Here is a 27,027-nt window from a genome sequence, read left to right as displayed (position 1 = left end):
CAAGTGGCATGCCATGTAGTCAAAGTTGGAGTCTGAGCCATGGCAGAGGTGGGTTAGTGGAACGTATTATCAAACCACCCTTGATAGGAAGGGAAGTTCTTACCATAATATGCCATTTGTTCCTGAGAGGCTCTACCTGGAGAAGCACTGTGTACACTGCTAGAAGCTGTTACTCTGTGGGGGTTTCTGCCCTCTTCCAGAGCTGGGACCAAAATCTTAGAGGTACTGTCTCTTTTTGTTGTCTTTGCCACAGTGCCCACCCATACCTTCTGGGGTCCCAGACTCATCTAACTCCAGTGGGAGCCCTGCCTCAGAGATGCCCGGAGCTTTAATCTGCTTTACTTGGCTCTTTGCCTTCTCAAAGGCGGCTTGCTGCTCTGATGTTCTCTCCACACTTGTCCTTTCTTTACCAGGTGGTGTAAGGGATGGAGGCACTGTGCCAGGTAGGAATAAAAGTCCTCAAAACCCCCAAATCCTCAGAAAGGCTTCACTTCTTTCATGTTCTTAGGGTTGGATAGGCTTGCATCTTGTCAAACACAGCTTTTGGGTCATTGCACATCTTACAAACCAAATGACTCCCAAAAACTTTACGGTGATGTTCTATGGGTTCACTGCCCATCTTCTCTCTCACAGATGTTCCAGCAAAGTCTGCAGAGTGTCACGCAGCAGAGGCAAGTCTTCACATGTTAACATTATACCATCAGTGTAATAGGCCCATTTTACTGATGTGGGGAAGGAGAACAGGGACAGGCCTTGGGCTTCCATTCCATGACATACAGTGGGGATGTGCAGGTAACCTTGGGGAAGCACTTGAGAGTCCATTGTTGCCCCTCCCACGTGAAGATAAATAGATCTTGTGACTCAGTGGCCAGAGGTATACTGAAAAAAGCCTTTGCTAAGTCCAGTACAGCACAGCACCCTTCTCGGATTGTAGCCAAGTTATCTAAGGTGTTGGCAGTGTTGGGCACAGCCACACGGCTGGGGGCCCCCACCGTGTTCAGTTCTCAGTAGTTCATGGACACCAATCATCTGTCATGAGCCTTCTGGCTTTTTTACCAGCCATACGGGGCTGTTGAAAGCACAAAGGGCAGGGCGCATAGTACCTGCTGGGTGCAGTTCTTGGATAATTTCTCCTGTTTCCTTATGCTGCCAGGCAATTTATTTATTTATTTATTTATTTATTTATTTCCTTTTTCTCCCCAAAGCCCCCCAGTACATAGTTGTATATTATTCGTTGTGGGTCCTTCTAGTGGCCTGTGGGACGCTGCCTCACCGTGGTTTAGATGAGCAGTGCCATGTCTGCACCCAGGATTCGAACCAACGAAACACTGGGCCACCTGCAGCAGAGCGCACGAACTTAACCACTCGGCCACGGGGCCAGCCCCCAGGCAATTTATATTGTTGACAGTTATCACTCTTTGCAGGGTCTAGAGACTTACTGGTTCCCAGTTGGGGTTTCCCCTCAGTACTGGTTTAGTTACTCTACCCTGGAGGCAGAATTCAGTGATAGAAGTTTGCAGAGTTTGACCTTACAGGTTATCATTGTCCAGTACGTTCTTTGGTATTGGAGAGAGAAAAACCTTGTGTTCTTGTGGGGGAAAATGCCCAATTTGCCGTGTCAAAGGGACCTTCCTGACCATAACCGTTTGCCTCCCATACCCATCGGTGGCACGGAGGGGCCAGAACACTTCTGAGGGTGACCATGGATTGGAGTACATTCTGCTCCAGTGTCCACCAGAGCCATCACGTCTTGTTTATTTCTGGGTGACAGTGAGTAGTGAGCTCAACACGAGGCCTCCAGTTACCCGCAACAGCCCTCACCTGAAGGCGATCTTAGCCTGCATCCTATACCGGGGGTGTGGGAGGCACGCACCCTGAACAGGACTGTACCTGTGAGGCCTCCGCTTGAGCAGGCGGAGCATCGGGCATGGTGGGGCAGGTGGGGCAGGTCTGAACTGTTGTTCAGATTGTAAGGCTTTCCACAGGCTGACCAACAACACAGCATTGGGTTGTCCATCTGTCTGTTCAGGTTGCTTTTACTGGATGCTTTATAACTGACTGCGATGGACCTTTGGCTTTTTGAGCTCCCTCTCTGTCTCAGGTATTTCCCACAGCCGAGGATTTGTCAGTTTCTCTCAGATCAGCAATGGATTGCCCAACATCATAAATATCTTATCCAGCTGGGCTCACCATGGATATCAGTGTCCCATACCAGGTGCTTGGGGTGGACTGGAGTGTCTTGGCTTTCATTCCTACAGTGAATTTGACCTGATCAGGGCCTTCAAAGACAGGGAGTAGATGGCCTGTCTCATTCCCAGCTCCCTAAGGATTTCTTGTACCTCCTGCATAGGTTTCCAGGTGCCCAGGGCATCCCCCTCAGTGGGCCACGCCTCCCTGCAGGCAGGAATAATCCAGTCTGTAAGGGAGTGAGTGCCTTGAACTGCACACCATGCAGGCACTGCTGGTGGGCGGGCTGTGGGGATGTTGCTCCTCTTCTCTGCCTCCTGCCGGGTCAGAGAAGTACCATCACCTCCCCCCGTCTCCCATGGCTATACCAACCGTGCCTGGATACTTGCCCTGGCCTTTTGCTGGAACTTGGCAGCTATATCAGTAAGCTCAGCCGGCGTGTATTCTCTCATCATGAAAGTTTCCTGCACTGGGGGCTGCCCTGATGCCTGGGGTTGTTGTTGCTGTGCTTTGTTCTCCTTTGTATTAGGGGTTGGAGGGCATGGGGTGTTTCTTCCGTTGCACTGTCAGTCACCACAACATCCTCCTCACTCATCACTTTCCCAGCGATTCTGCCTCTTAGTATCTCAGTCGGCTTTGTCACAAGCACTTGGACCTTAATCTAAGGCAGCTTGCATCCTCCCAGCTTTGCACAATGGCACACTGAGGTCTCCGACTTACCCTGCTCTCTCACTTTGTCTGCCAGCCCCAGTGCTAGCAGAGTAGTGGATACCGTACATCTTTCTCTATCCTCAGCTGTTCTTCCAACTTTGTACGAGCTTCAGATGCCAGTTGGGCATCGGTGGCCGCTGAACTGCCCACAATAGAGGCCAGCCTTCTGTAGCTGCCATTCCTTTCTCTTTTTTGTTGCAGTGTGCCATCCGCAGTTTCTTAAGCAAAGGCATTAAAACAGCCAGCATTTTCGGAGTGTCCCTGTAGTCAGGTGGCGCTCCACAAGCATCTGACATACAGTCTACCCCTCCCCAAAGAGAGGTCAATAGTCAACACGAGATTTCCCCCCCAGATGCCTCTATCCCAAGACCCATCTCTTCAGTCTCCTGGCCAGCTCGCCACTTGTTGAGTTCCAACCACGGGCGTTGCCCAGGTGAAACCTGAAACTGGCCCCCGGACACAGAGGGCAGGGAGAGCCTGACGAAAGAGGCAGGCCACTCCAGATGGGGGGTGGCAGGTTTAATCAGCAAGGGAACTTACATAGGAGGCTTGTCTTGGGCAGTGCCGGACGAGTAGATCCCCACACCCACCCACCCGAATGCCTGAATGTAGTTCAGTCACGAATCAGTCCAGATGGTCTCAGCAACACCTTACGCTCTCAAGGCTGTGTCCTTGAAGTGGTTTCTACCATGGAAACGTTGAGCAGAACATGCATTCCAAGGATAGGGCAGGGGCCTCCCGTTGCCCAGGTCCAGCTCTGGGGAAGCCAGCAGTCTCATGCTCTCAGTCAGTGACCTCCCCCAACAATAGAGAGCATCATTAAGGCCAGAAGTTGCTTCACTGAAAAGACTAATAGACAGTCCTCTAAGGGAAAAAAGAATGAAGGCTTAAAGAATATTTCCAATGAAAAAAGAGACATGATTGTAGATTGTGTCCAGATTAAAAAGATAAAAGAATTCTATGAGTGATTTCTTACCAGTCGATGTGAAAAAACGCAATGAAGTGGGAAAATTCCTGGAAAAATACAGTTTAACAAAACTGACCCAAGAAGAAATACAAAAATTGAATAGTCTTATACTATTAAAAAATATGAAATAGCAATTTAAAATAGCCTTACAAATTGTAACACCAGGCACAGATGGTTTCATATGTAAGAACTTTCTTCCTTAAAAACAGACAAAGAATGCTAAGTCGTTCTGTGAGCCCTTTATAGCTTCAGTACCAAAACCAGACAAAAACTGTGTAAGAAAGGAAGATGACAGGCCAAGCTCACTCGAACTCAGATGTAAAAATCCCAAACAGAACATTAGCAAATTAAATGTAGCCATGAGTAAAAACATAACCTCTTAGATCACGCTGGATGTTCCTTAGGAATTAAGTGATTTAATAGCATTCTTGATTTTTAAAAAACAAAACCTAGCAAAAAAGGGGGAGCTTTCTCAGTCAATAAAGAGCATTAAACCTTCAGCAAACATATTTTCTAATGGTGAAACATTGGGAACATTTCTTTTAAATCAGAAACAATGCAAAGGTGCAGTCTATCACCACTTTTGTTCAGTGTTATATTAAGGTCTACCCAGCACAGTAAGACACTAAAAAATGAAAAGACCTAAGCATTGGAAAAGAAGCCACCCCCCACCCGCCCCACCCATAAACACACAAAAAACAGCTGTCCATTATCAGATGGCATAATACATGTAGCAAACTTGAAAGAATCTACAAATAAATTATTAGAAATATTCTAAGAGTTTAGCAAGGTGGATATAAGACCAGTGTACAAAAATTAACTATATTTCTATATATATATTTCTATATAATGTACATTTCTATATACATTTCTACATACATAGTAAATTAATTTTAAGAAGATAATTTTCAACAGCAACACTTTTTAAAAGATTGCTAAGGATGTATTTCAAAAAGATATGTAAGACCTGTATGGAGAAAATTATAAAAGTTTCTTGCAAGTTATTAAAATTTATGTATACCATTTTTATTAATAGAAAATACAGTTTTATAAATTTGTCATTCTCTTCACATTGGTCTGTAGTGTCACTGTGGTTCCAGTCAGAATCTCAGCATAATTTCCTGTGGAATTTACAAATACTGATTCTAAGATTTATGTGAAAGACTAAAGAAGCCAGATCTGGTTATCCCAGCTGTAATCAGAACCTACTCGGGGCATGCACAGCTTAAGGAAATTCCATCAATGAAGGACCAACCGCATATACGACGGCAGTCCCATGAGATTAGTACCATATAGTCTGGTGTGTGATGTAGGCTGTACCACCTAGGTTTGTGTAGGTGCAGTCTACAATGTTCACACCACAAGGAAATCACCTAATGATGCGTCTCTCAGAATGTGTCCCCGTCGTTAAGCAGCGCTTTACTTTATATAAAATTATAGCAGTAGATAGAGTATTTACCTGGCACAGAGAAGGTAGCTGAGCTACTCAACAGAGCAGAGACCTCATAATCAGACTCTCTCAGATCTAAAAACTGGGTAGATGACAAGTGGCAACACAGATCCATGGGGAGGATGAACTCTTCGTAGATGGTGTGAGGATAATTGATTATCCTGTGGAAGAAACACGGTACATGAAGATCAAACTCTGATGGATTAAGGCCTTAAATATAAAGAGGACAGTTAGATGTTAGGTATTTAGAGGATAAAGAATCATGTCTGTCCAACCTTGGAAGTAGGAAAGGATTTCTTAAACAAGACACAAAAAAATACCAAAAAGAAAAGAGTAATAAAATTGACTACAAAAGTTAGTTCCATTCATCAAAGTTACTATTAAAAGGGGCAGAAAGACAAAGGATTAGTATCCAAAATATATAAAGAATAATGCAGTATGATACTGTGTTAGTCAAAGTTCTCCAGAGAAGCAGAACCAATAGGATATATTGAGAGACAGAGAGAGAGAGAGAGAGAGAGAGAAAAGGAGATTTATTATGAGGAATTGGCTTACGTAATTATGGAGGGTTAGCATACTCCCACAGTCTGCCATGTGCAAGCTGGAGACCCAGGAAAGCTGGTGGTGTCCGAGTCCAGAGGCCTGAGAACCGTGGAGCCAATGGTGTAAGCCCTGGAGTTGAAGGCCCAAGAACCAGGAACTCCAATCTGAGGGCAGAAAAAGAGGGATGTCCCAGCTCAAGAGGAGAGAAATCTCCCTTCCTCGGCCACACCAGGGATTCAGTGATGTTGGGCCACCCTGATGAGGAGGGATCTTTAACTCAGCCTACTGACTCAGATGCTAACCTCTTCCAGACACACCCAGAAACCATGTTTCACCAGCTGTCCAGGCTTCCCCAGTCAAGCTGACACACAGAACTAACCATCACAGAAAGCAATTTTTATGAAACTAAGAAGTTACCAAAACTAACTGCAGATTTTTTTCGGATACATGTATTTATAACCATACTACTTTTAAAAAAGAATGAAAGGGAATGACAGACCAGAATCCCAGATGTACAAGACCTGCCTCTGCGGTCGGTGTCGTGGGGTAGAAGGGAGCACGCGTGGCCTAGAGTGGTTTTGTGTTCTGGGCAGTGCCGCATTCACAGAGTTCACCTCATTACCTACGATCTTTCCTTTACATCTAGTTTTTTATTAAAAATAAAGAGAAAAAGTTAAAACCACCAGATGCTGAGTTAAGATCCAAGATGCAGTCCTTGGTAGGAATGAAGAGAGGAGTTTGAGCCAGTTGGCTTCATTAGAGACAGAAAGCTGAGCTGCAGCATAACCCTTTCTGACCCTGTAGCTCCGTGCCAGTCCTGTAAATCAGATGCTGTTGTCTCAGCTTACCTGAACGCTCATCTCTCTTGCTCCCAGACCTTTCTGTGTGCTGTGTTGTGGCGCTGCAGTGGGGGAGGTCCACCTGTGCTCTCAGATATGTCTCATTGCATCTGTGGCTCTTGGCTTCCTGGTGTGTGTGTCTGAGCCTCACTTTCCTCATCTGTAACATGTATCCCTTTACAGGTTATTGTGTATTAAATCAAATTAATTCAGTGTATTAATTCGTTTAAATAAGTTCACACTCCTTAATGAATGTTAGCTGCTTTCATTGTTAACACTACTGTCATTATTCAGAAAGTGGGGTGCAGCAAGTTTATGCCTTAGACAAAGCCATCCAGGTAACATGGAGCTGGGATTCAGATCCAGGACGGGTAGCTGCAAAGGCAGTGCTGTCTCCGATGGAGTGCTCTTGGAGGCAGCACAGGAAGTGTTTGGGTTCAGAGCTCTGGGACAAGTTCCTGCATTTATTCTCGTCTCTTTTACAAACTTCATTTCTATGGCAAGGTTAACTGCATAACATCTGTGTAGTTTGAGGAATTGATTTTAGGTGAAAATCCTTTCACTCTTACCATCAAATATTTGTGCTTTTCAACTTTTTAAAATAGTACAGTCATTTTGAGTTCCTCTCCAATGAGTTATGCTCACATCTCATTGATTGCACTGCCAGTAGGGGATGACCATGTCCGTCCAAAGTGTTAATGAGCCTGTGGATCAGACAAATGAGGGGAGCAGCTTGCACTTGCCTCGTGGTGTGATGGGCAGTAGAGAGCCGTGGGAGCACGGCGGGGTACTCAGCAGAGAGGGGTTCCAGGAGGAGAAGCTGGAGCTGAGTCTGGAAGGATCAGTAAGCAATGACTTATTTACATACAGGTCTGGTTTACACATTTAGAGTGACTTTACCTACATAAATGATTGAAAGCAATGTCTGTCCAAGAAGAATGGCCAAAGAAGGAAATGGTAGAGTCCTCTTCCTGAATCCCTGTGATTTCTCTCTTCCTCTGAGCTGCTTAATCCTGTGCTTAAAATTCATATTTCACTGTTTGAGTTAATAAGTTACCTGTTTATCTTTATGCCTTTGAAGCACCGTGACATCTAAATGTGGATGTTCATATTGCTTGCCAAAGAAAATCAGAAATTTAAAGACTGAGTTACATAATGATATATGTAAGAGCATATATAAAGCTTTGGTTTTGACGCCACAGATTTAATAAAACCGCATTGTATTTTTTTATTATCCAGAAAAATGTACTTACTAAGGTTCTTGTGTGTTCCAGATGGCAAACAACAGATCTTGAGTTTGGGCATGGACTTACAGCTAGAATGGATGACATTAGAAGACTTCCAGAAGCATCTTGATGGGGAAGATGAGAATTTTCCTTCAGCGGATGCAATTCCAAGTAGTGCGTAGTTTTGGAATTATGGGGATCCTTTTCATGAAATCTAGATAGATAAAACCTAATTTATCATTTCTTTCTTTTTAGATTTATTGAGGGATGCTGTGAAAAATGGGGATTATATTACTGTAAAGGTTGCACTTAATTCAAATGAAGAGTATAACCTGGACCAAGAGGTAATATGTCTTTGTAAACTCCCGTGAAAGAAAGATGGAAAGTCACTCTTAAAAGAATTCAGTTTTATTTTTTACTTCTGTTTTTAATTATAAAAGTAATGCATGTTCACTTTATAAAGTTCGAACATTGTAGAAATAGATAATGTAGAAAATGATAGTCCCTGTCATTCCAGCCTCTGAAATAACCATTTGGTTCCGCTGTCCTCTGAGTGTCTGTGTGTCACCTCCGCAGCCTGGAGGAGTGTGAGTGACTCCTTGTCTTTGTGTTGTCCCTCAGGTTTGATCGCAACTGCCTGTCTTTCAGTTGCTGCTGGGTTTTTCGTACTGATTTATTAGGGTTTATACTTGAAGGCATATTAACCCTTTCTTCCTAGTTTTTAGGCTTTGGTTTTTGGGTCTTTTATGGCTTAGAGAGTTTTTATTTTTAGGTAGTCACGTCTGTTGATCTTTTCCTTTTTGACTTTTGAGTGCTTTGTCTTAGAAAAGATTTTTATATTTTCTTCTTTAGTATTCTTGGTTTAATTGTGGATTTTCTAGGTTTAATCTTTTGAGATTGCAGTTCAAAACAGTTATTGGGGGGCCAGCCCCGTGGCCAAGTGGTTAAGTTTGCACGCTCCGCTTCAGTGGCCCAGGGTTTCGCTGGTTCAGATCCTGCGCACGGACATGGCACTGCTCATCAGGCCATGCTGGGGCGGCATCCCACATGCCACAACTAGAGGGACCCACAACTGAAATATACCACTATGTACTGGGGAGATTTGGGGAGAAAAAGCAGGAAAAAAAACCAGTTATTGGGATTTTGATTGAAATTGCATGATACATATAGACTAAATTTGGCTGAGAATTGGCATGTTTACGTTTTGAGTCTTCCATCTAGGAACATAACTACCTTTATTCAGCTCTTCATTTTTTCCCTTAAGCAAAGTTTTATGAGTTTTTTCCTTCATATAGTTCTTGTACATTTATTTTAGATTATATTCCTACATACTTTATTAGTTATTTTACTATGATCATTAGGATCTTTTCCCCCACATTTTGTTTTCTAACTGGTTATTACATTAATGATAAAGCTATTGATTTCTCTGTGTATGTTTGTGTGTGTTGTCTTTAGTCACTTTATGAGATTCTCTTACTCTGATAATTTTTAAATTTTTTTTCCTGTTTTTTTCTTTATCTCCCCAAATCCCCCTAGTACATAGTTGTATATTTTAGTTGCGGGTCCTTCTAGTTGTGGCATGTGGGACACCACCTCAGCATGGCCTGATGAGGGGGTGCCATTCTGCGCCCAGGATCCAAACCAGAGAAACCCTGGCCTGCCGAAGTGAGCGCACAAACTTAACCACTCGGCCACAGGACCAGCCCCCCAATAACTGTTTTGAACTGTAATCTCAAAAGATTAAACCCAGAAAATCCACAATTAAATCAAGAAAACCTTGGATTTTCTGGGTAGAGAATTTGATCATCTGCTAAAAAATAACTTGTTTCCCTTTTTTCCAATAACGTTTCTTTTCTGGTCTTGTGAAATTGTTGACATTTTGAATAACAGTGGTGACAGAGACAGTTCTTTCTCTGATGTGGGTGTGGATTTCCCCTTGAGGGTCTCAAGCGTGAGGATTGTGCTTTGGTTTTTTCTGGTTAGCCTTTATCTTCCTCCACGTCCTTTCTTCATTTAGCTGCTTAAGTTTTCATTAGGGATGGATTTTGGGTTTTTTTTTTTTCCTACTTTAATACTTATGTAGCTTGCTCTTATTAATAAAGCATAGTAGCTGCAGGGAACTTTCTGAAGTTAGAAGAAGTTTTTTTTCATGTACCAAGTTTTGTAGTAATAAGATACGTTATGACTGAGAGGAAGTAGTCACACTGTGTTATTTCAGTTGTGGTGGATTCTCTTGCATCTGTCTCAGGTGATACCCCCAGGGATAATTTTCTTACATTTGTGCTCCCTCAGTTTGCTCATACAGGCAAGATGTGTAAACTTTCAGATTAGAGCCAAATTAACTCCTATTGTATTAGAATTTGGTTTTATCAAATGCTATTTAATAAATCATTTTGTTCCCCATATGGTGTTTCAACTAGTGATTGGAAATATTTAACTGATAATTACCTTTTTATTTTTTGTCAGCTTTATGTAATTTTATCTGTATTCAAAGCACATTTCTTTAATTTCTCTGTCTTGTCCTGGCCTCTTAGAAACTAATCATATCAGTGTCCTGTATCCTACTTCTGAGTGTTCTTCTTTATCCTTAGAGCAGTCACTCTCTCACTTCCCAACAATACATTTATGTGGCGGACATTTGTCTCATCCAGAGAGCGTTCATTTTAGCTTGTCATCAATAGAATGGGCTATGTTACTTCCACTGGTCATTTCTCGCCTTATATCTTTGGGCCAACTAAATGAATGTAATGAAGGTGTGAGTTTCACCTGTTTTACCTAGAACACAGGAGACTTTGGACCTGAAAAGTGAGATAGATAAATAACTACCTTTGCCTTTTGTATAGCATCAAGATTCACTGTTCATTTTCTGTCATGCAAAGTGGTGATGTGCCTTTAGAACTTAATACAAAGAAGTTGTAAGATTTTATGGTAACATTTATATATGAAAAAACTTCTAGAAGTTATTAGTTTCTGATTGTTTACTAGGATATTTTAGTGAAAAACCTAAGTAGGTGGTAAATCAATGCATTTTAGTGATTTCACATTGAAACATCCTAAGTGAGAAGATTTAGTTTGAAAATTTTTCTGAGTAAACATTGACATGTTTTTTCTTAAACAAAACCAATAAAGGATTCGAGCGGGATGACCCTGGTGATGCTTGCCGCAGCGGGCGGGCAAGATGACCTCCTGAGGCTCCTCATCAGAAAAGGAGCCAAAGTGAATGGGAGGCAGAAGAATGGAACCACTGCCCTCATCCACGCAGCGGAGAAGGTTGGTCACTGAAGATACGCCTTTCATCATCCTGTGAGGATTCCTGCCCATGAACTAAGATGGAGTCTGTTTCTGTAGTGAAATAGAATGGTCACGTAGTCACGTAACTTCAAAATTTCATACTTCAGTTCATCTGTGGCTTGTCATGAACAGATTTTTTTTAACCAGTAGTAGTACTTTGTAATAGAATTTTCAAAATGTGATTTATCTAGTTGGAAGTGATTTGTTGAAAAAAGACCTCTGAGGGGCTGGCCCCGTGGCCGAGTGGTTAAGTTCACGCGCTCTGCTGCGGGCGGCCCAGTGTTTCGTTGGTTCGAATCCTGGGTGCAGACATGGCACCACTCATCAAACCACGCTGAGGCAGCGTCCCACGTGCCACAACTAGAAGGACCCACAATGAAGAATATACCACTATGTACCTGGGGGCTTTGGGGAGAAAAAGGAAAAAAATAAAATCTTTAAAAAAAAAAGAAAAAAGACCTCTGATTAAGGTGCTAATATTGATTTCAATCTTAGATCTTTTAAAAATCTTTTATAATTGAAATTAAGTGTTCCTCTTGGTTAATAATTTAATTAAAATGTTCCCATATATTGTCTTTTTAAAGGGTTGATATGCAGAGGTTCTTAATGTTGAAACCAGGGGTTAAACTTCAGACTGAGGTTGCTGGCACAATGGTCTGTGGCTGTGCACGGGCACATGAGCAGTGGGGCCTTCGGCTCCTGCGGGACCCTGCACATGAAGAACCGGGAATACTGTGTTCACCAGCCTGCTTGGAATAGAATCTGAGTATTTTTCTGGTGGCTAAAAATTTCAGAACATCTGGGGCCGGCGCCGTGGCCCAGTGGTTAAGTTTACGTGCTCCACTTCTGCGGCCCAGGGTTTCACCAGTTCGGATCCTGGGCGCAGACATGGCACCACTCATCAGGCCACGTTGAGGTGGCGTCCCACATGCCACAACTAGAAGAACCCACAACTGAAAATACACAACTATGTACCTGGGGGCTTTGGGAGAAAAAGGAAAAATAAAATGTTAAAAAAGAAAAAAATTTCAAAACATCTAAAAATATTTGTTTAAGAATTTGGGGAATTAAATTTGTTTTTGTTTTTTTTTTCCTTTAATAGAACTTTTTAACTACAGTGGCTATTCTTTTGGAAGCAGGAGCATTTGTAAATGTGCAGCAGAGCAATGGCGAGACCGCACTAATGAAGGTAAATGCCTCACATGGGTCGCTCGGTCCTCAGTCTCTCCACCGCTGGACTGTGCTGGGGGCTGGGAGTGGGATGGGGAGCAGAACAGTCTCTGGACTCAAGAAGGTCACAGAACAGGAGGACAAGGAGACCAGAAGCAGTTAAAACTCGGTGTCACCAGTAATGTGACAGCTGTGAGATTACACGGAAGTCTGTACCGAGCTCAGTCTTGTGTGGATTCAGGACAAGCCTTAGGGTGGGTGTGGTGGGTGGCTAAGCTGTGTCCTGAACACGAAGCACAGGTTAGCAGGGATGGGCTGGTTTTGCATTTGGCTCTTCTGGGCCCAGCCTGGTCCAGCCTCTTCTTGGGCCAGTTCTGAATTCCTGGTCCACGGTGCTGTGAGGACAGAGCAGGTCCTGACACCGAGCTGTGGGTGGCTTGGTTCAGTTCCCATGTGGAGGCTCTGTCTTACTCCCTCCCCGAGATGCAGCTTTGTGTAAGCCATTGACTCAAGTCACTGTTGGTCTGAAGTCCTTGTTTTCAACCTTCTTTTGTGAGTCAGGAAGGGAGCATGGTCCAGCCCCGAGTGAGCAGTGGCCTGGCCCTGAGTCTCATCTGGAGTCTCTGTTAGTTCTAAAAGGCCTGGATCACCTGCGCCCTTGGCCTTCGTCCACACACGAGGTTTAAACCTTGCTCACTGCTTGTGTTTCTGTTTCATTTTGGTTCATGGAAATGTTTCTTTTATTTAGGAGCCCTACTTTGGAATTTCAGTTTTCTTGTATGTGTTTCTATTATTACCATATGCTTAGAGCAAAGGTGCCACCTCAAAGCATGAATTTGAACTTTTTCTTATTGAGAAATCAGCAGGTGTATCCTAAACAGCAGATCATCTGGAGCATGAATGTCGTGTGTGTGGGGAGTGAGCACAAAAACTGTCGACATCCGTGCTAAGGCATTAGTCATTTCTCCTGAGAGCAGTTGGGAGCCATTACAAGGTTCAAGCTGTTTCTCAGACATAATCAGAAGAAAGGCTGGGCCTGGCTGTGGTTGGTTGTTTTTAATGCCCCTAGGACAGTATGGGAATATGGATTGGTTAGAAAGACATGCAGTTTGCAGACTCATAGGGTGATTCTTAAAATTAAGTAAAATAATAGTCTGTAGCTAGGTAGTGACAGCAGAGATAGAAGTAGGTAGGCTGACCAGTTTTTTAAGGAGGTACAATTCACAGGACGTGGTAATCCTGTTTCCTAAGTTAGCAAACACAGGAGCACAGGTATGGATGGGGAGACGGGCACTCAGCTTTGTACCTGTTGCGTTTGAGCTAGGAATGCTCAGGTGTTTCCCATGAGAGCTGTAGCTCAGGTGTGGGCTGGGGCATCAGGTTTGCAGTCATCAGTAGGCGACAGTGATTATAGCCATGGGCTGAGGATGGGGTCACTCACTGAGAGCTGGAAAGGTAAGAAAGGCCAGGGATGGCAGGAGGCTGCACAGGAAGGACAGAGAAGTAGGAGAAAGATGAGGAGAGGCGTCACGAGCGCCAAGAGAAGGCAGTGTTCAGGCAAGAGCTGGCTGGCAGTGTCCACTGGGGCACATCATCAGAACATCAGAGGCCGAGCTAAGAAGTGCCATTAGCCTGCACTTTGGCCGGGGTCGGTGCCCTGTCGGAGGAGTTGAGTGTGGTCTCAGGGTGAGGTTGCCGGGAGTGCAGAGGTGTGGGTGGGTGTGGTGGGTACGCAGGAGCCTGTCTGAGGAGGAGAGGGCAGTGCCCGCAGGGAGGGTGGGTCGAGGGACAGTTTGTGCTGCTCCCCAGAGGAGAGCTTAAAGCGTCTCTCAGTACTGTCTCAGTTAGGCTGCCAGTATCTACGCTTAGTGTCTTTTACTTACTTAGGTACTTCTTCCTGAAAAAACAGTATTTTAATTGCTTTAAGGATTTAGTCTATTAAGTTTTATTGAATTTTAGAATTAGAAGAAATAAACATGGGGAAAGACTTTCAGAAATTAAAATAAAAACCTTTTCATCTCAGGAAATAATGTATAAAATTGGTCATTTCCCAGAGTGGGAGAGTGCAGAGAAACCGCGTTCTCGCCCACTGGTGGGGGTGTAGTTGGTCCCAGCAGGGCTTCTCAGCTTCCCAGTGTGGACCATGTTGTCAGGTCGTTCTTTGCCGTGGGGCTGTCCTGTGCACTGCAGGATCTTTGAAGCGCCCCTGCCCTCTACGCTAGATGCCAGTAGCACTCACTCCCAGTTGTGACGCCAGAAATGTCTCCAGACGTTACCTGACCTTCCCTGGCGGGCAGACTCACCCCTGGTGAGAACCACGGAGTTACGGCTTTGTGAAGGGCAGTGTGTCAGTTCCCCGGAGAGCTGCGTGCCCTCTGATCCGGCAGCTGCCCAACCTAGGTAGCTGTTCCGTAGAAATCCTGGCCCTGAGTGGACAGCAGACCAGCTGGCCTGGGCTGAGGCTCCCACTGTGTTCTTGGAGGAAAGCTCACTGGCCTGGCCCTGGTCCTTTATGATACAGCAAAACTCAGAATTAAGGGGCTTAGCTGAAGGCACTGACAGAGACAGGAAGAGAACCCTGGATGTAGGTCTTTGTACTCCAGAAATGGTCTTTAAACTGTCACAGCTCCATTTTAGATTTGCTGGATTCACCTTTGTGTCTGTGCTTAGTCAGTGTCCTTTAAGGCAGCCGCTAGGGAAGTTCTGAAGTTACTTTGTGGCATTAAGAGATGCGGTAGAGATTCCCAGTGCAGACAGTCCCTAACTGAGGATGGTTTCACTTAACAATTTTTCAACTTAACGATGGTGCGAAAGTGATATGCGTTCAGTAGAAACTGAACTTTGAATTTTGAATTTTGCTCTCTTTCCTGGGCCAGGAACATGCCGTCTCCCGTGATGCCGGGCAGTGGCAGCCACGGCTCCCAGTGAGCCCCGTGATCATGAGGGTAAAGCACCGATCCACTTAGAACCATTCTGCTTTCCCCTTTCAGTACAGTGTTCAATAATTACATGAGAGATTCAATGCTTTCTTATAAAATAAGCTTTGTGCTAGGTGATTTTGCCCAACTGTAGTGGAATGCAAGAAGTGTTCTGAGCATGTTTAGGTGAGGCTCAGCTGTGATGTTTGGTAGGTGAGGTGTATTAAATGCCTTTTTGACTTACAATATTTTCAACTTACTGTGGGTTTATCAGGGAGTAACCCCATCGTAAGTTGAGGAAGATCAGTATTAACTTCTCTAAGAGTGAGGGGCAAGCTCTCTGTTCTGGGTACCTCTGCTAAGATTCTGGGTCATAGGACATGGGACGTGGCTGAACACAGTGCACGATAGAGCTTAGAAAGGCCTAGGGTTTCTTCTATCTTGAAACAGAAGCATCTTTTTCAAAGTTGCCCGTTTCCCAAGGAATGAATGTGGCACACAAATTTCTGTGCTGTTGAGTGAGTAAAAGGAGCCCCCCACGCTCGTTTATGTGACAGTTTCTGACACTCAGGAGCATGACCCAGGTTTTCTCCCCTCTCTCCATGAAGAACTCCAGGCTCATGTGTGGCAAAAAGGGCAAACACTGACTGGTAGTTACCTTATTTTAGGTGTCAGTAATTATTTCTCCTCCTTCCTCACATAGGCCTGTAAAAGAGGAAATTCAGACATCGTACGACTTGTGATTGAATGTGGAGCTGACTGCAATATTTTGTCCAAGCACCAAAATAGTGCGCTGCATTTTGCAAAGCAGTGTAACAACGTATTGGTGTACGACTTGCTGAAGAATCATTTAGAGACGTAAGTGTGAAGTGAATATGTCACAGTCAAGTCCCAAAGTCTCCTATCTCTTTGGACACGTCATAACTGGAGTGGCCTGTGTAGAGCTGCTCAAAAAAGATTGTCAAGTACAAGTCCTGACGGGTTTTTGCTCTCAAAACATCATGAATTTAATAAGTGGTATGTGGATTATTTTTAAGAAACTTTCACACGTACCACTGTCCTATCCAGGAGTGTCTCCTTAAAATCACAGTTATGCCCTCAATTTGGCTCACGCACACTTTCTTAAAACCTTTAGTTCAGTCTTTTTTTCTTTTTTTAAATAGACGTAATTTTTTAGACCAGTTTTAGCTTTACAGTGAAACTGAGCAGAAAGTACAGAGTTCTCGGGGCTGGCCCTGTGGCCGAGTGGTTAAGTTCGCGCGCTCCGCTGCAGGCGGCCCAGTGTTTCGTTGGTTTGAACCCTGGGCGCAGACATGGCACTGCTCATCAAACAATGCTGAGGCAGCGTCCCACATGCCACAACTAGAAGGACCCACAATGAAGAATATAATACAACTATATACTGTGAGGCTTTGGGGAGAAAAAGGAAAAAATAAAATCTTTAAAAAAAAGAAAGGAAAGTACAGAGAGTTCTCATATACCCCCTGCTGCCACACATGCACAGCCTCCCCGTCATCAGCTTCCCGCCAGAGCGGTGCCTTGTAGTAACCCGGGAACCTACAGTAACCCATCATTAGCACCCGGGGTCCAGGCTTTACAGTGGGGTTCACCTTGATGTTGTACATTCTAGGGGTCTTGACAAATGTGTAATGACACGAATCCACCATTACAGTGTCGCACAGAGTAGTTTTACTGCCCTAAAAATCCCCTGTGCTGCTCCTGTTTATCCCTCCTGTGCCCCCCGAAACCCTGGCAACCACCCATCTTTTCCTGCCTCCATAGTTCTGCCTTTTCCACAAGGTCCTGCAGTTGCCATACAGCGTGTGGCCTCTTCCTACAGACGGGCTACTTTTACTAGTGACACACATTGAAGGTTCCTCCGTATCTTTCCATGGCTTGATGGCTCTTCTCTTTTCAGCACTGAGTGATAATTCCATAGTCTGGATGTATTACAGTTTATCCATTCAAGTTATTCTTTTTCAAATGAATTCCAGATCATCTCATTTTATTAGAAGTTCATACAAATAGTTTTCTTCTTTTCATCACTTAGGAATTATTTTGGCAACACATAACAGAAACTTCACAAACAGTAGCTAACACAAATAAGGTGTTTACTGTTGTAACAGGGAGTCCAGGGGTGGGCAGCCTTGGGCAGGAACAGCCACTCTTCCCGTCTCTTCCTCATCTCTCATACTTAGGATATGACTTGGATCTTCATGCCCGCAAGATGGTTACTCCAATGCCAGGTGTAGGATCTATATTCTAAACAGAAGGAAAGGTAAATTTCAGACGAGACAAAAAGGCAAAGGTCAAAGGGCATGTGCTCTGGTGAGTCTGCGCACTTTGACAGCCTTTGCTGGGAGCCTCATCCAACCGGTAGTTTGAGTGAGTCTGCGACCAGCCTTCATGGCTGCAAGGAATCCTGGGATGTGAACTCATCTGTCTCTTCACCTGGGTAAGAGTCACAGATGGCCAGCAAGTTGGGCAACCTGGCTTCCTGGTTTGCCGGAGCCCGAGGGGTTCCTGGGATGCTGGACTTTGTTTTGAAACTGTGATGAGTTTCCTGGGACTTTGGGCTTACACTCCTAAAATCAGAATATCCCAGGCAAACCAGTAGAGCTGGTTACCTTCCCAGCAAGAGAGCTTAAAAATATTTTCTCAGTCAGCACTAATAATTTTGACTGCTTTCTAAACAAAGTACTGTAACAAGACTTTTGTATGTGTGGCAGTTCTTCAACTTATTTTTTAATGGACTTTTCATTTCTAATTCTCCAAATTGATCATTCATTCATTAGACAGATACATAGTAAGTACTATGTGCCAGGCATTATTGAAAAGGCTGGGGAGATGGAGAGAGCAAGGGGGAAAGACTTGCCCTGGAGCCTCAGTCCCCACGAGAGGACGTAGTAAGACAAGTTGATACAGTGTGTTGCGTGCTGAGCGCCGAGGAGAAACAGAGCAGGGCGGCGAGATGAGGCAAGTTGCTGCTTTTTTTTTTTCCTGAAAGGCTGATCTGGGAAGGCTTCATTGGCATTCAACAATTTAATAATTTTATGACTCATGGTCCTTTTCGCATTAATAACTCTTACTGTACTCTTTTAGACTGTCAAGAGTAGCAGAAGAAACAATAAGGGATTACTTTGAAGCACGTCTTGCATTAGTAGAACCCATTTTTCCAATAGCATGTCATCGTCTCTGTGAGGGGCCTGATTTTTCAACGGATTTCAATTACAAACCCCCACAGAACATACCAGAAGGTAAGCCTGTTTTCTTGCATTTTGAAATGTGACACTGTAAATATTAACTGGTTTTTGGGCAGAACTTTTCCTTTGAACAAAACCTTAAGGAAACTCCATTATGTGTAATAATGATGTCAACAGTGGAGCTACTCTGACAGAAAAAATAACAGGCTTAACTGATATCCACCATCCCAAGTGACTGAGAGGTCCACAGAGCACTGTCAGCACTTGTTTGAAAAGTGGTCAAGTTGGGTGTTAATATTATACTAGTTTTATTAAAATTGAGTTTTATTGAGATTTACCTTGAAGATTCTAAGTCCAGAATCAACGTTTGTCCTGAATTTTATTACTAATAGTCTTGGCTGTTTTTTTTTTTTCTTTCTTGAGGAAGAGTGGCCCTGAGCTAAGATCTGTGCTAGTCTTCTATTTTGTGTGTGGGACGCCACCACAGCATGGCTTGATGAGCAGTGTGTAGGTCCCTGCCTGGGATCTAAACCTGTGAGCCCTGGGCCGCCAAAGCAGTGCATACAAACTTAACCACTACGCCACCAGGCCGGCCCGAAGTCTTGCCCTTTTAAAAAGAAAAAAAACTAAATGTCTTGCCTCATAGTAAAGTTTAGTAGGAAGAGATGGACACTTCAGTTCTGCTTCCTATCTACTGCTTAGTAAGCGCTTTGCAGGCAAGACCATGACCATGGCCTCTCTAGGGCATGCATGCTGCATATATGAAGTGGAGAAAACTCTGCCTGAAAGTAGGAAGTTGGCTCTGGCTTTTTTGTTTCAGTAAAAAGAAACCCACCCACCTATTTAAAAAATATATATCAATGAGTACTTAATTAAAGAAAATATAGCCCTACCAATTACAGCCAGACATTTCTAACATCTTAGTGTTCAGTGAACTTAGCGCTGAAGAACTGTGATGTGCAGTTTCGACTGTTGAAGCGACCATTTGTGGGAGTGCGGGGGCTGGCTGAACAGGGCTGGGCCTTGACTGAATCACTGAGCTGGGCCAGCCGCCCACCAGTCACAGTGCCTGCGCTTCAGTACAACTGGACTGCCTTAGGGGTTAGTTTTTCCCTGCACATGTACAATGTCTGACCACCAGGAAGTTTCTCTTCATCTGTTGTGCGAACATCATAGCGTGCACTTACACAAACCCAGCTGGTACAGCCTACTACACATAGGCTTCTGTGATAGTAATCTCACAGGACCAGTCATGTATGCGGTCGGTCATTGGTCAAAACGTCATGGTGCGGCACGTGACTGTATTCAACCTTTGTCCCAACTGCTATTTCCTAGTGGAGCTGAGGGGAAAAGACACAGAGGAAACTGGCCCTCCATTATTTGGAGGCCTTTTTTCCTGCTTTCGATCCTCAGTGCTCTAAGGAAGAGGAAATTGCATTATAAAGCTCGAGCGCACAATTACAATGTGAGACCTTAAGTAGCTTGAAAGGAGAGATGAAAGAGCCATGGGCCCAGCCTGCCCTTTCTTTCCTGGGACCAGAATAAATAAAGCAAATGGTTCTCTGAGATCTCTTTTATGAAGTCTCCTCTTGTTTATAACTGGCCTGGATCAATATGTTGCCATGTTAAAAATGGCTTAACAGAACCTATTTTCTATTATTAAAAGTACAGCTTTTGTTTAGTAAATGAATCTTGCCAAATATTTTGGATATTCAGTGAAAGCTTCAAATCTCATAATAAGATTTTAATATTAATCAGAAAATTTGGAAAAGGCAAAAATAGCATGTGGAAGAAAATGGAAAGTCTCTCAAACTCACACCAAAAGACGACAACCACAGAAATGTCCGTGGATTGGATTCCATACACATGTACTCAGTGAGCAACAACTTTTTTTTTTTTTAAGATTTTATTTTTCCTTTTTCTCCCCAAAGCCCCCTGGTACAGAGTTGTGTATTTTTAGTTGTCGCATGTGGGACACCGCCTTAGCGTGGCCTGATGAGCGGTGCTGTGTCCGCGCCCAGGATCCGAATCAGCAAAACCGCGGGCCTCTGAACCGGAGCGTGCGAACTTAACCACTCGGCCACGGGGCCAGCCCCAGCAACAATTTTTAAATACCACTTTTTGTTAAACTAAAATAACTTTAATATAGGAAAGCATATTTTAAAAAGTCTGTTCCATGGGCTATGAGTCAGGATTACTTGGTCGAAAAATAAAAAGGATTCTTTGGTTGGGAAAATGCTAGATAGCACCACCACCACCAAGTTGTGAAATTGGAGACCGACTCAGGTGGTTTGTGTGAGCTGACACCAGGCGAGTGCCACCACCCAGGCTCACCTGGGCGCCCGCCTCACACCAGCACAGCTGCTCCTCCCTCGGGCTCTGAAAGGGGCCATTGGGATTGGTGTTGAAGTCTACGTTTACATCTCCCTTCTTCAGGCTCTGGCATCCTGCTGTTCATTTTCCACGCAAACTTTTTGGGTAAAGAAGTTATTGCCCGGCTCTGTGGACCATGCAGTGTACAAGCCGTAGTGTTAAATGATAAATTTCAACTTCCTGTTTTTCTGGTAAGGTTTTCTGTAGTTCATTAGTGAAAAGTGCATTCTTCTAATCAAAAGTACAGATAACTTTTAAACTGCTGTTTTTTAATAAAATGTTAATTGTAATTAAGTAAACCAGTTGTTGGAAATAAGGTTGACTCATAAAGTAAAATTATCCCAAATTTTGTCAATAAAAGTAAACCAAACAAATCTTTGACAAAAAATCTAAACGTCTGATACCTGTGCCACAAATTATGCTTATCATGTTTTACAACATTCTGAATAGAAATTGTTACAGTACAAGAAACATGGTAACTTTAAATATTATGCGTTTTCCCACCATTGTAACTACAAACATTCACTTAAAGATTTAGGGCATTCGAAAAGTATCCTGTTCATACTTTGAATACCCAGTTACAACCACTATATGACGTTAGTTGTGTTTATGCTTAGTTTTAATTTGTAACTTTAGGTAATCATTATAATTTTACTTCTTATTCACTTTGAACAGTTTAAAATAGATATTTATAAAATAACTGATCTATTAGTGGCTGTATAAATTTTTTTAACATAAAAAATGCCCTTGAAGTATCTTTGTGCATGATTCCTTTGCCAGAATTCTTTCCTTAGGCTGAATTAAGCAAAATTAAAAGCTTATGAAGACTTTCAACGCTCATGCCATATATGGCTGGATATATTCTAATCCTAATGATTTATCTGGTTGTTTTTTCCAGATAAACCTTATAAGCTTTTCTGTCATTTGTATCTTTTTCCTAAATCAAGGGAAAAGTAAAGAAATCACAGCCTACTGCCTAATATATAAACAAATACAAAACTTCTCCATCTGTGGAGTCTCTTTAAGATCAGGTTATACTCTTAGACTGAGACAGTCTGGCTGCTTCTAGATGCAGAAGTTTGTCTAAAGAAGTACTGACCTCTTTTTGGTCTCTTTCCCTAGGACAGTCATTTTGTTTACTCGTTCAGCCCTGTCGCAGGCCTCAATAAACTCTTCATAAGGCTGACGGAAGTACCCTCTGCTAAGGTGAAAATCCTTTCCTCATATTTAGTGTTACTGCTCAAATTGTTACTCCACATTACTTTCCCATCATTACAAAAAAATGTCCAGGATATTGTGATGTTCCTGGTATGCCTGTCCTAGAGACAGGTGCTCCCTAGGGTAGCACTGCTAGGTGTGTCTGTGTGAATCTAAAATGTATGGGAAGTAAATAACGTGTTAAGATAGGTATTAATGGGAAGAATGCAGTATTTATATAGTACCTGGTTTCTAGCAGTCTGAGTTGTGTTCTAGGCTTTGGTATTTTAATTGCCATATGTATGTCTCTAGGCTGGCTGGTCACTAACCTCTCTTTGTAAAACGAAGCTGGACTAGAGTAGTCTATGTAATAGTACGATTATTTAACGTAATAACCTAAAAATCAAATTATAAGCACTTGGATTTTAACTAAAACATTTAACTAAAATAGTGAAAATCTAATCTCAATTGATAACCAACTGGAAATACTGCCAAGAGAAACAAGTCTTGGCCCTGTGTGTGGCTGTCCTAATGTAGATGCGTTCTCTCTCAACAGGTGAAGTTGCTCATAGGTGCGTACAGAGTGCAGCTGCAGTGACTCACGGTGTGGGATCCTGGCGCAGCTATAACGTGTCCAGGTTTAGTCCCATCTGTAAACCTTCGAGTCTTCTAAGATGGGCAGTGATTCTGGTATACTATAAAATATACACATCGATATCTGCGCCAGTGTGCTGCAATACTCATGTTGCATCCAAGCTGCATATTCCAGTTTTTTCCACAATGTGGAACGGTACATATGAGGATTATTTAAGAAAATTAAAAGACTTTTTTTTAACTTGAAATTTTCTATGAGCCCTGGTGAATTTCTGTGTTAAAAAAAAGAATAATATGTATGTTACATTCAAGTTACCTAAGCACTAAATAAAGTGTGAATTTGTCACCCTTGCAGTCTGACTATCTACCATGGCCGGCAGGTTAGAGGGCGATCTGATCTGACGTGCAGCTGACACAGATCCCAAGTTGGAGGGGACAACTTTGTATGTTTGCAGTTATCCTCTATTCTTTGAACATATAACAAAATGATAAGTCTAAGATACAGCAAAAAATGTAAACCAGAAGATTATGAGGCATAAAAGGGAGCTAGTGGATGTGATCTTTTACCCTTGTTCTGGGAATCCAACAAGTAATTTTGAAAAGCTGGAACCTGCGCCCCAGTTCTGCACCCTGGGACGGCTGCCTGGGCCTTGCCACACTGTGCCTCATGGGAAGAGGCATTGCTTCTGTAGACTTCCCACAGGTCTCACTCACATTCTTTTAAGAAATATTTGGCAAACTAATAAGCTCATTCTGCATTATGGAAATATATAGAAGTGTTTAGTTCCTGATTAGTTTTAGAATTGTTGTTACAATTTTAATGAAAAATTCTCAGTGTCACAGATCCCCCAATCTGTATAGCTGTTTCAGAGAGCCATTTTTACTTTGCATACTAAAACGGCCTTTTCTCAGTTTTCTCAAAACACCACAATGTTCGTCTGTTTTCTTTGCATCTCAAGTCTCAGGGCTTCAAAACAAGATGGATACTCAGTGTGTAGTTTTTTAGCTAAATGACACCTGAGATTGGACTTTTTCAACTATATTGACTCGTGTACTAGTACTGTATCTGATTTCATAGCTTTCTAAAAAAAAGATGTTTGCTAGCAAAGTGCACACATCAGGAACATTGAGGGACCATGATACTAAGAGAAACTGGTTGAGAGATCATTTATCTCAAAATCGTGCCTAAGGCAATAACAGCTTTATGAGAACACTCTGGACCCAGGAGGCAAGGGGCTCTAGGAGAGAGACCAAGTAGGAAATCTGAAGACAGTTCCTTTAGGGATTTATTTAGGCTGAGAACGTGAAAGCTATGAAAGGTCAGCAAGGATGAAATCTTTTCACAGGTGAAGCTGTTGCTTACGGGGGACTGACCCAGGGTCAGGGAGAGAACAGAAAGTTGTAGATAATTTGGGGTAACACTACCTTTGAGTTGTGTTTGCTTCCACCAGTTTCGTACCTGATACACTACTAAAGTCTGTAAACAATTGTGTCTACTACAACTATAACAGAGCCACACATTTGAACAGTTGTTCTGCTCTAAACTATATCTTCTCTATAGTTAGATGAAAAGCACACTTGTCCTTGAGTGGGTAAATGCTCAAAGATCTGGTTCCTTAAAGATGAAGAGGAATCTGTTAAGAGTCCCAGGTGAGAGAGCTTTCTTGCTGGCTCTCTGATGAGGCAGCTAATGCTGCAGGCGATGTGGCTGCTTTGATATTTAAATAAAATATGTACAAAGTGTAAGCAGTGATTTCTCTGGAAAACAAAGCAGTTCTCAAGCAGCACCTTACCAAAAGGTTAACAGATATGCTTAGTATTACAGGTCGAAACCAAAGCAACCTCCTTCATAGTTACAGAATATATAACTGAGCTTTATTATCTAAGCCATGCGCGATCTCATGACTACACAGAAATAATCATAAATGGGATACATCACTCTTTGGCCAGACTCATTGAAAACCAATTAGTACACATCTCTGTGCTTCAGTTTTATCATTAAAAAAATGCATGACTTCTCAGCCCTTACTCCTTTCTGGCGTGCACTGAGATACGGACAGTGTTACTCAAATTGCTAGCTATGCCGTTCAGATCTGGTCTACTCTTGAGTACGGCTACAGTGGAAAGCACATTCATTACACCTTCTTTTATGTGCAACATCTGTACCAAAGAGAAGTGCCTAGTACCCAATGCCACTCAATAAATGTTAAACAACTAGAGTTAGATGGGGAGTTTGGGTTTTAGTCCAGGAATATGAAACTATTCAATTTCGTACACTATCTTCCAAGTCATGCCCATCTTAGTTCTTAAATTTGTAGAATTTATTGAGTCAAATGTCAGCAAGTTTCAATTTGAAGCTGAGGTAGTGCTTTTAGAATTCTACTCAGCGTTATACTAGTAGCTTTCAAACTTTAATGAGAATTTACTAGGGCTAACATGGTTTAGCAACCCAGAATGTTAACAGTGAAGGGCCTGATAAACCATTTACTATGAAAGTCTGTTTTGTCTTTGAATAAAAATGGAGAAATCGAGGGGCTGGCCCCGTGGCCGAGTGGTTAAGTTCGCGCGCTCCGCTGCAGGCAGCCCAGTGTTTCGTTAGGCAGCGTCCCACATGCCACAACTAGAAGAACCCACAACGAAGAATACACAACTATGAACCGGGGGGCTTTGGGGAGAAAAAGGAAAATATAAAATCTTTAAAAAAAAAAAAAAATGGAGAAATCGAAAAGTGCAAGGAGTATGATTACCGAAGACCAGGGAAAAAGAGGTCACATACACCAGAATATCAGAAGTGCTTTATGAAATCATTTTAAAAAGTTTAATAGTTCATACAATTAATGTTTCATAGCATAATACTATATAAACCCCTAGAATTATTTTAAATTTTTAAAACTTTACTGGTCCCAAATCTTTGCTAGGGAAGTTCAGAGGACCACTGATGGAATTCACACTTCTTTCCTCCATCCTGGGCTGACTGCAGATAATGCTCCTTTTAGACCAAATCTGGGATTTCTAGGCCTGAAGTAAAGGAAAGTCTTACTAGTAAGCAAGCTGGAAAATTGTAATGACAAGTAGAGTTCACAATTCAGTCAGGACCAAATTAAAACAGAATCAGAGAAATAGTCATTGTCCATCATCCTGAGCTCCCAGAGGAACCCCAGTTGGAATCTAAATCTAGTATTTGGAAGAAAGTGATTTTCCATTTCTCTACAACACATTATCTCTGCCTTCCCTGTATCCCCCATTATTTGCCTTCCTTGGGTCAAGATACATACTTTAGTAAAACATGTCTTTTCTCACAACAGTGCCAAATTTCTTATGAGTAGTTCCTGATACTGGTGACTGACCCAAAACTGGAGGCTGAATGAGGTGGGAAAAATTCTTCTAGTGGTTCCCATTTATGGGGAGTTAAAGGGGCTGGGGGCGGGTTGTTGGCTACCACCGTAATACCTCCCAACATTAACCAGGAAGACCACACCAAGTGAGGAGACAGACATCTTTTTTAAAAAAAAGACTTGAATGAAAATGGGAAGTTTGCACTATTCCAGATATTTTAACCACAGAAAATTTGTTCATGAAGTATCTTTTTTCAAATGTCAAGTGTTATGATTGCTAGTACATCCATAAATTGTTCCTATGGAGCAATAAATTCACAAACGAAGTAAGATTTGTTTTCTGGCTTGTTTTTCCTGTGTCATTAAAGCATTTCTCTCACAAAATAACCTGAAAAAAAGACAAATTCTTTGTTACTAAACAGGAATGAACATCCATAGCATATTTTCTAAAGGAAGAACAAAGAGGTTTCAGTTATAAAGAAAAAAATTTGCTCGGCTAGAGTCACTGAGCAGCAGACCTAAAAAATACTCAAGAACTGAATTAGTATATTTGACCCATAAAATTTCCAATAATCCAGTTGCTTCTGTAACTGGTATTTTGTTGTGAGCTGCTATGGAGATTAATCAAGTTACTGAATAGTTAAAAGTATTAATACTAAAAAAGCAGTGGTTCTGAAAATGTCCCCAGACCAGAGCAGCACCACCTTTATGTTAAAATGGAAATTCTCAGGGCTTCTAAATCACAAACCTGCTGGAGCCTAGCAGTCTGTTCTAAGAAGCCCTCCAGGGGATTCTGTTGTGCCTTGAAAGTGTGAGACCCCCACTGTTTCAAAGGATAACCACTGAATGCTTACTTTTGAAGTAAGAAACCATCATGTCACTTCCTTCTACTAGTATTAAATGCATATTTGGCATTTTATTAATCTTTTGTAAAATTAATGTCTTCCTGAAATGAACCAGTTTCTTTTCACTGACTAGAAAATAAAATCTGCAATGAAAAGCAGTTATTTTAAATAAACAGTA

The 27,027-nt window shown here is 42.6% G+C and overlaps 2 protein-coding genes and 1 long non-coding RNA gene across 8 annotated transcripts in view; 1 reads left to right on the top strand and 2 right to left on the bottom strand.

Moving 5' to 3' along the window:
* MPHOSPH8 (M-phase phosphoprotein 8) overlaps positions 1 to 23,023 on the top strand; it is a 60,691-nt gene extending 37,668 nt beyond the window's left edge. The window contains exons 6-14 of the mRNA XM_046663821.1: positions 7,972 to 8,097; positions 8,179 to 8,267; positions 11,053 to 11,193; positions 12,317 to 12,403; positions 16,006 to 16,160; positions 18,405 to 18,559; positions 20,942 to 21,069; positions 22,001 to 22,084; positions 22,632 to 23,023. Of these exons, the coding sequence (XP_046519777.1) occupies positions 7,972 to 8,097; positions 8,179 to 8,267; positions 11,053 to 11,193; positions 12,317 to 12,403; positions 16,006 to 16,160; positions 18,405 to 18,559; positions 20,942 to 21,069; positions 22,001 to 22,084; positions 22,632 to 22,673 (1,007 nt within the window). The 3' untranslated portion in view covers positions 22,674 to 23,023. The remainder of the gene's footprint in view (positions 1 to 7,971; positions 8,098 to 8,178; positions 8,268 to 11,052; positions 11,194 to 12,316; positions 12,404 to 16,005; positions 16,161 to 18,404; positions 18,560 to 20,941; positions 21,070 to 22,000; positions 22,085 to 22,631) is intronic.
* On the bottom strand, positions 1,316 to 7,965 carry LOC124240697 (uncharacterized). Of its 2 annotated transcripts, XR_006888998.1 has the most exons (4): positions 7,267 to 7,965; positions 5,871 to 6,857; positions 5,325 to 5,476; positions 1,316 to 3,762 (listed from the first exon to the last, which is right to left on the bottom strand). It is a non-coding gene; the product is annotated as an uncharacterized LOC124240697 (long non-coding RNA). The 2 variants fall into 2 exon arrangements; XR_006888997.1 differs by having other exon boundaries at positions 5,871 to 7,965.
* The window catches only part of PSPC1 (paraspeckle component 1), a 111,906-nt gene continuing 92,890 nt past the window's right edge, over positions 8,012 to 27,027 (bottom strand). For 2 of the 5 annotated variants that reach the window (XR_006888994.1, XR_006888992.1), the window contains one exon: positions 17,418 to 17,564. The gene's annotated coding sequence lies outside the window, so the exon portion shown is untranslated. Of the gene's footprint in view, positions 8,138 to 15,960; positions 16,008 to 17,417; positions 17,565 to 23,172; positions 26,393 to 27,027 lie in introns of those variants that run through there. The other 3 variants (XR_006888995.1, XR_006888996.1, XR_006888993.1) reach the window with 3 other exon arrangements.

The sequence above is a fragment of the Equus quagga genome, chromosome 6, assembly GCF_021613505.1.
Source record: "Equus quagga isolate Etosha38 chromosome 6, UCLA_HA_Equagga_1.0, whole genome shotgun sequence".
NCBI lineage: Eukaryota > Metazoa > Chordata > Mammalia > Perissodactyla > Equidae > Equus > Equus quagga.
This window is presented reverse-complemented; position numbering and strand designations above follow the sequence as displayed.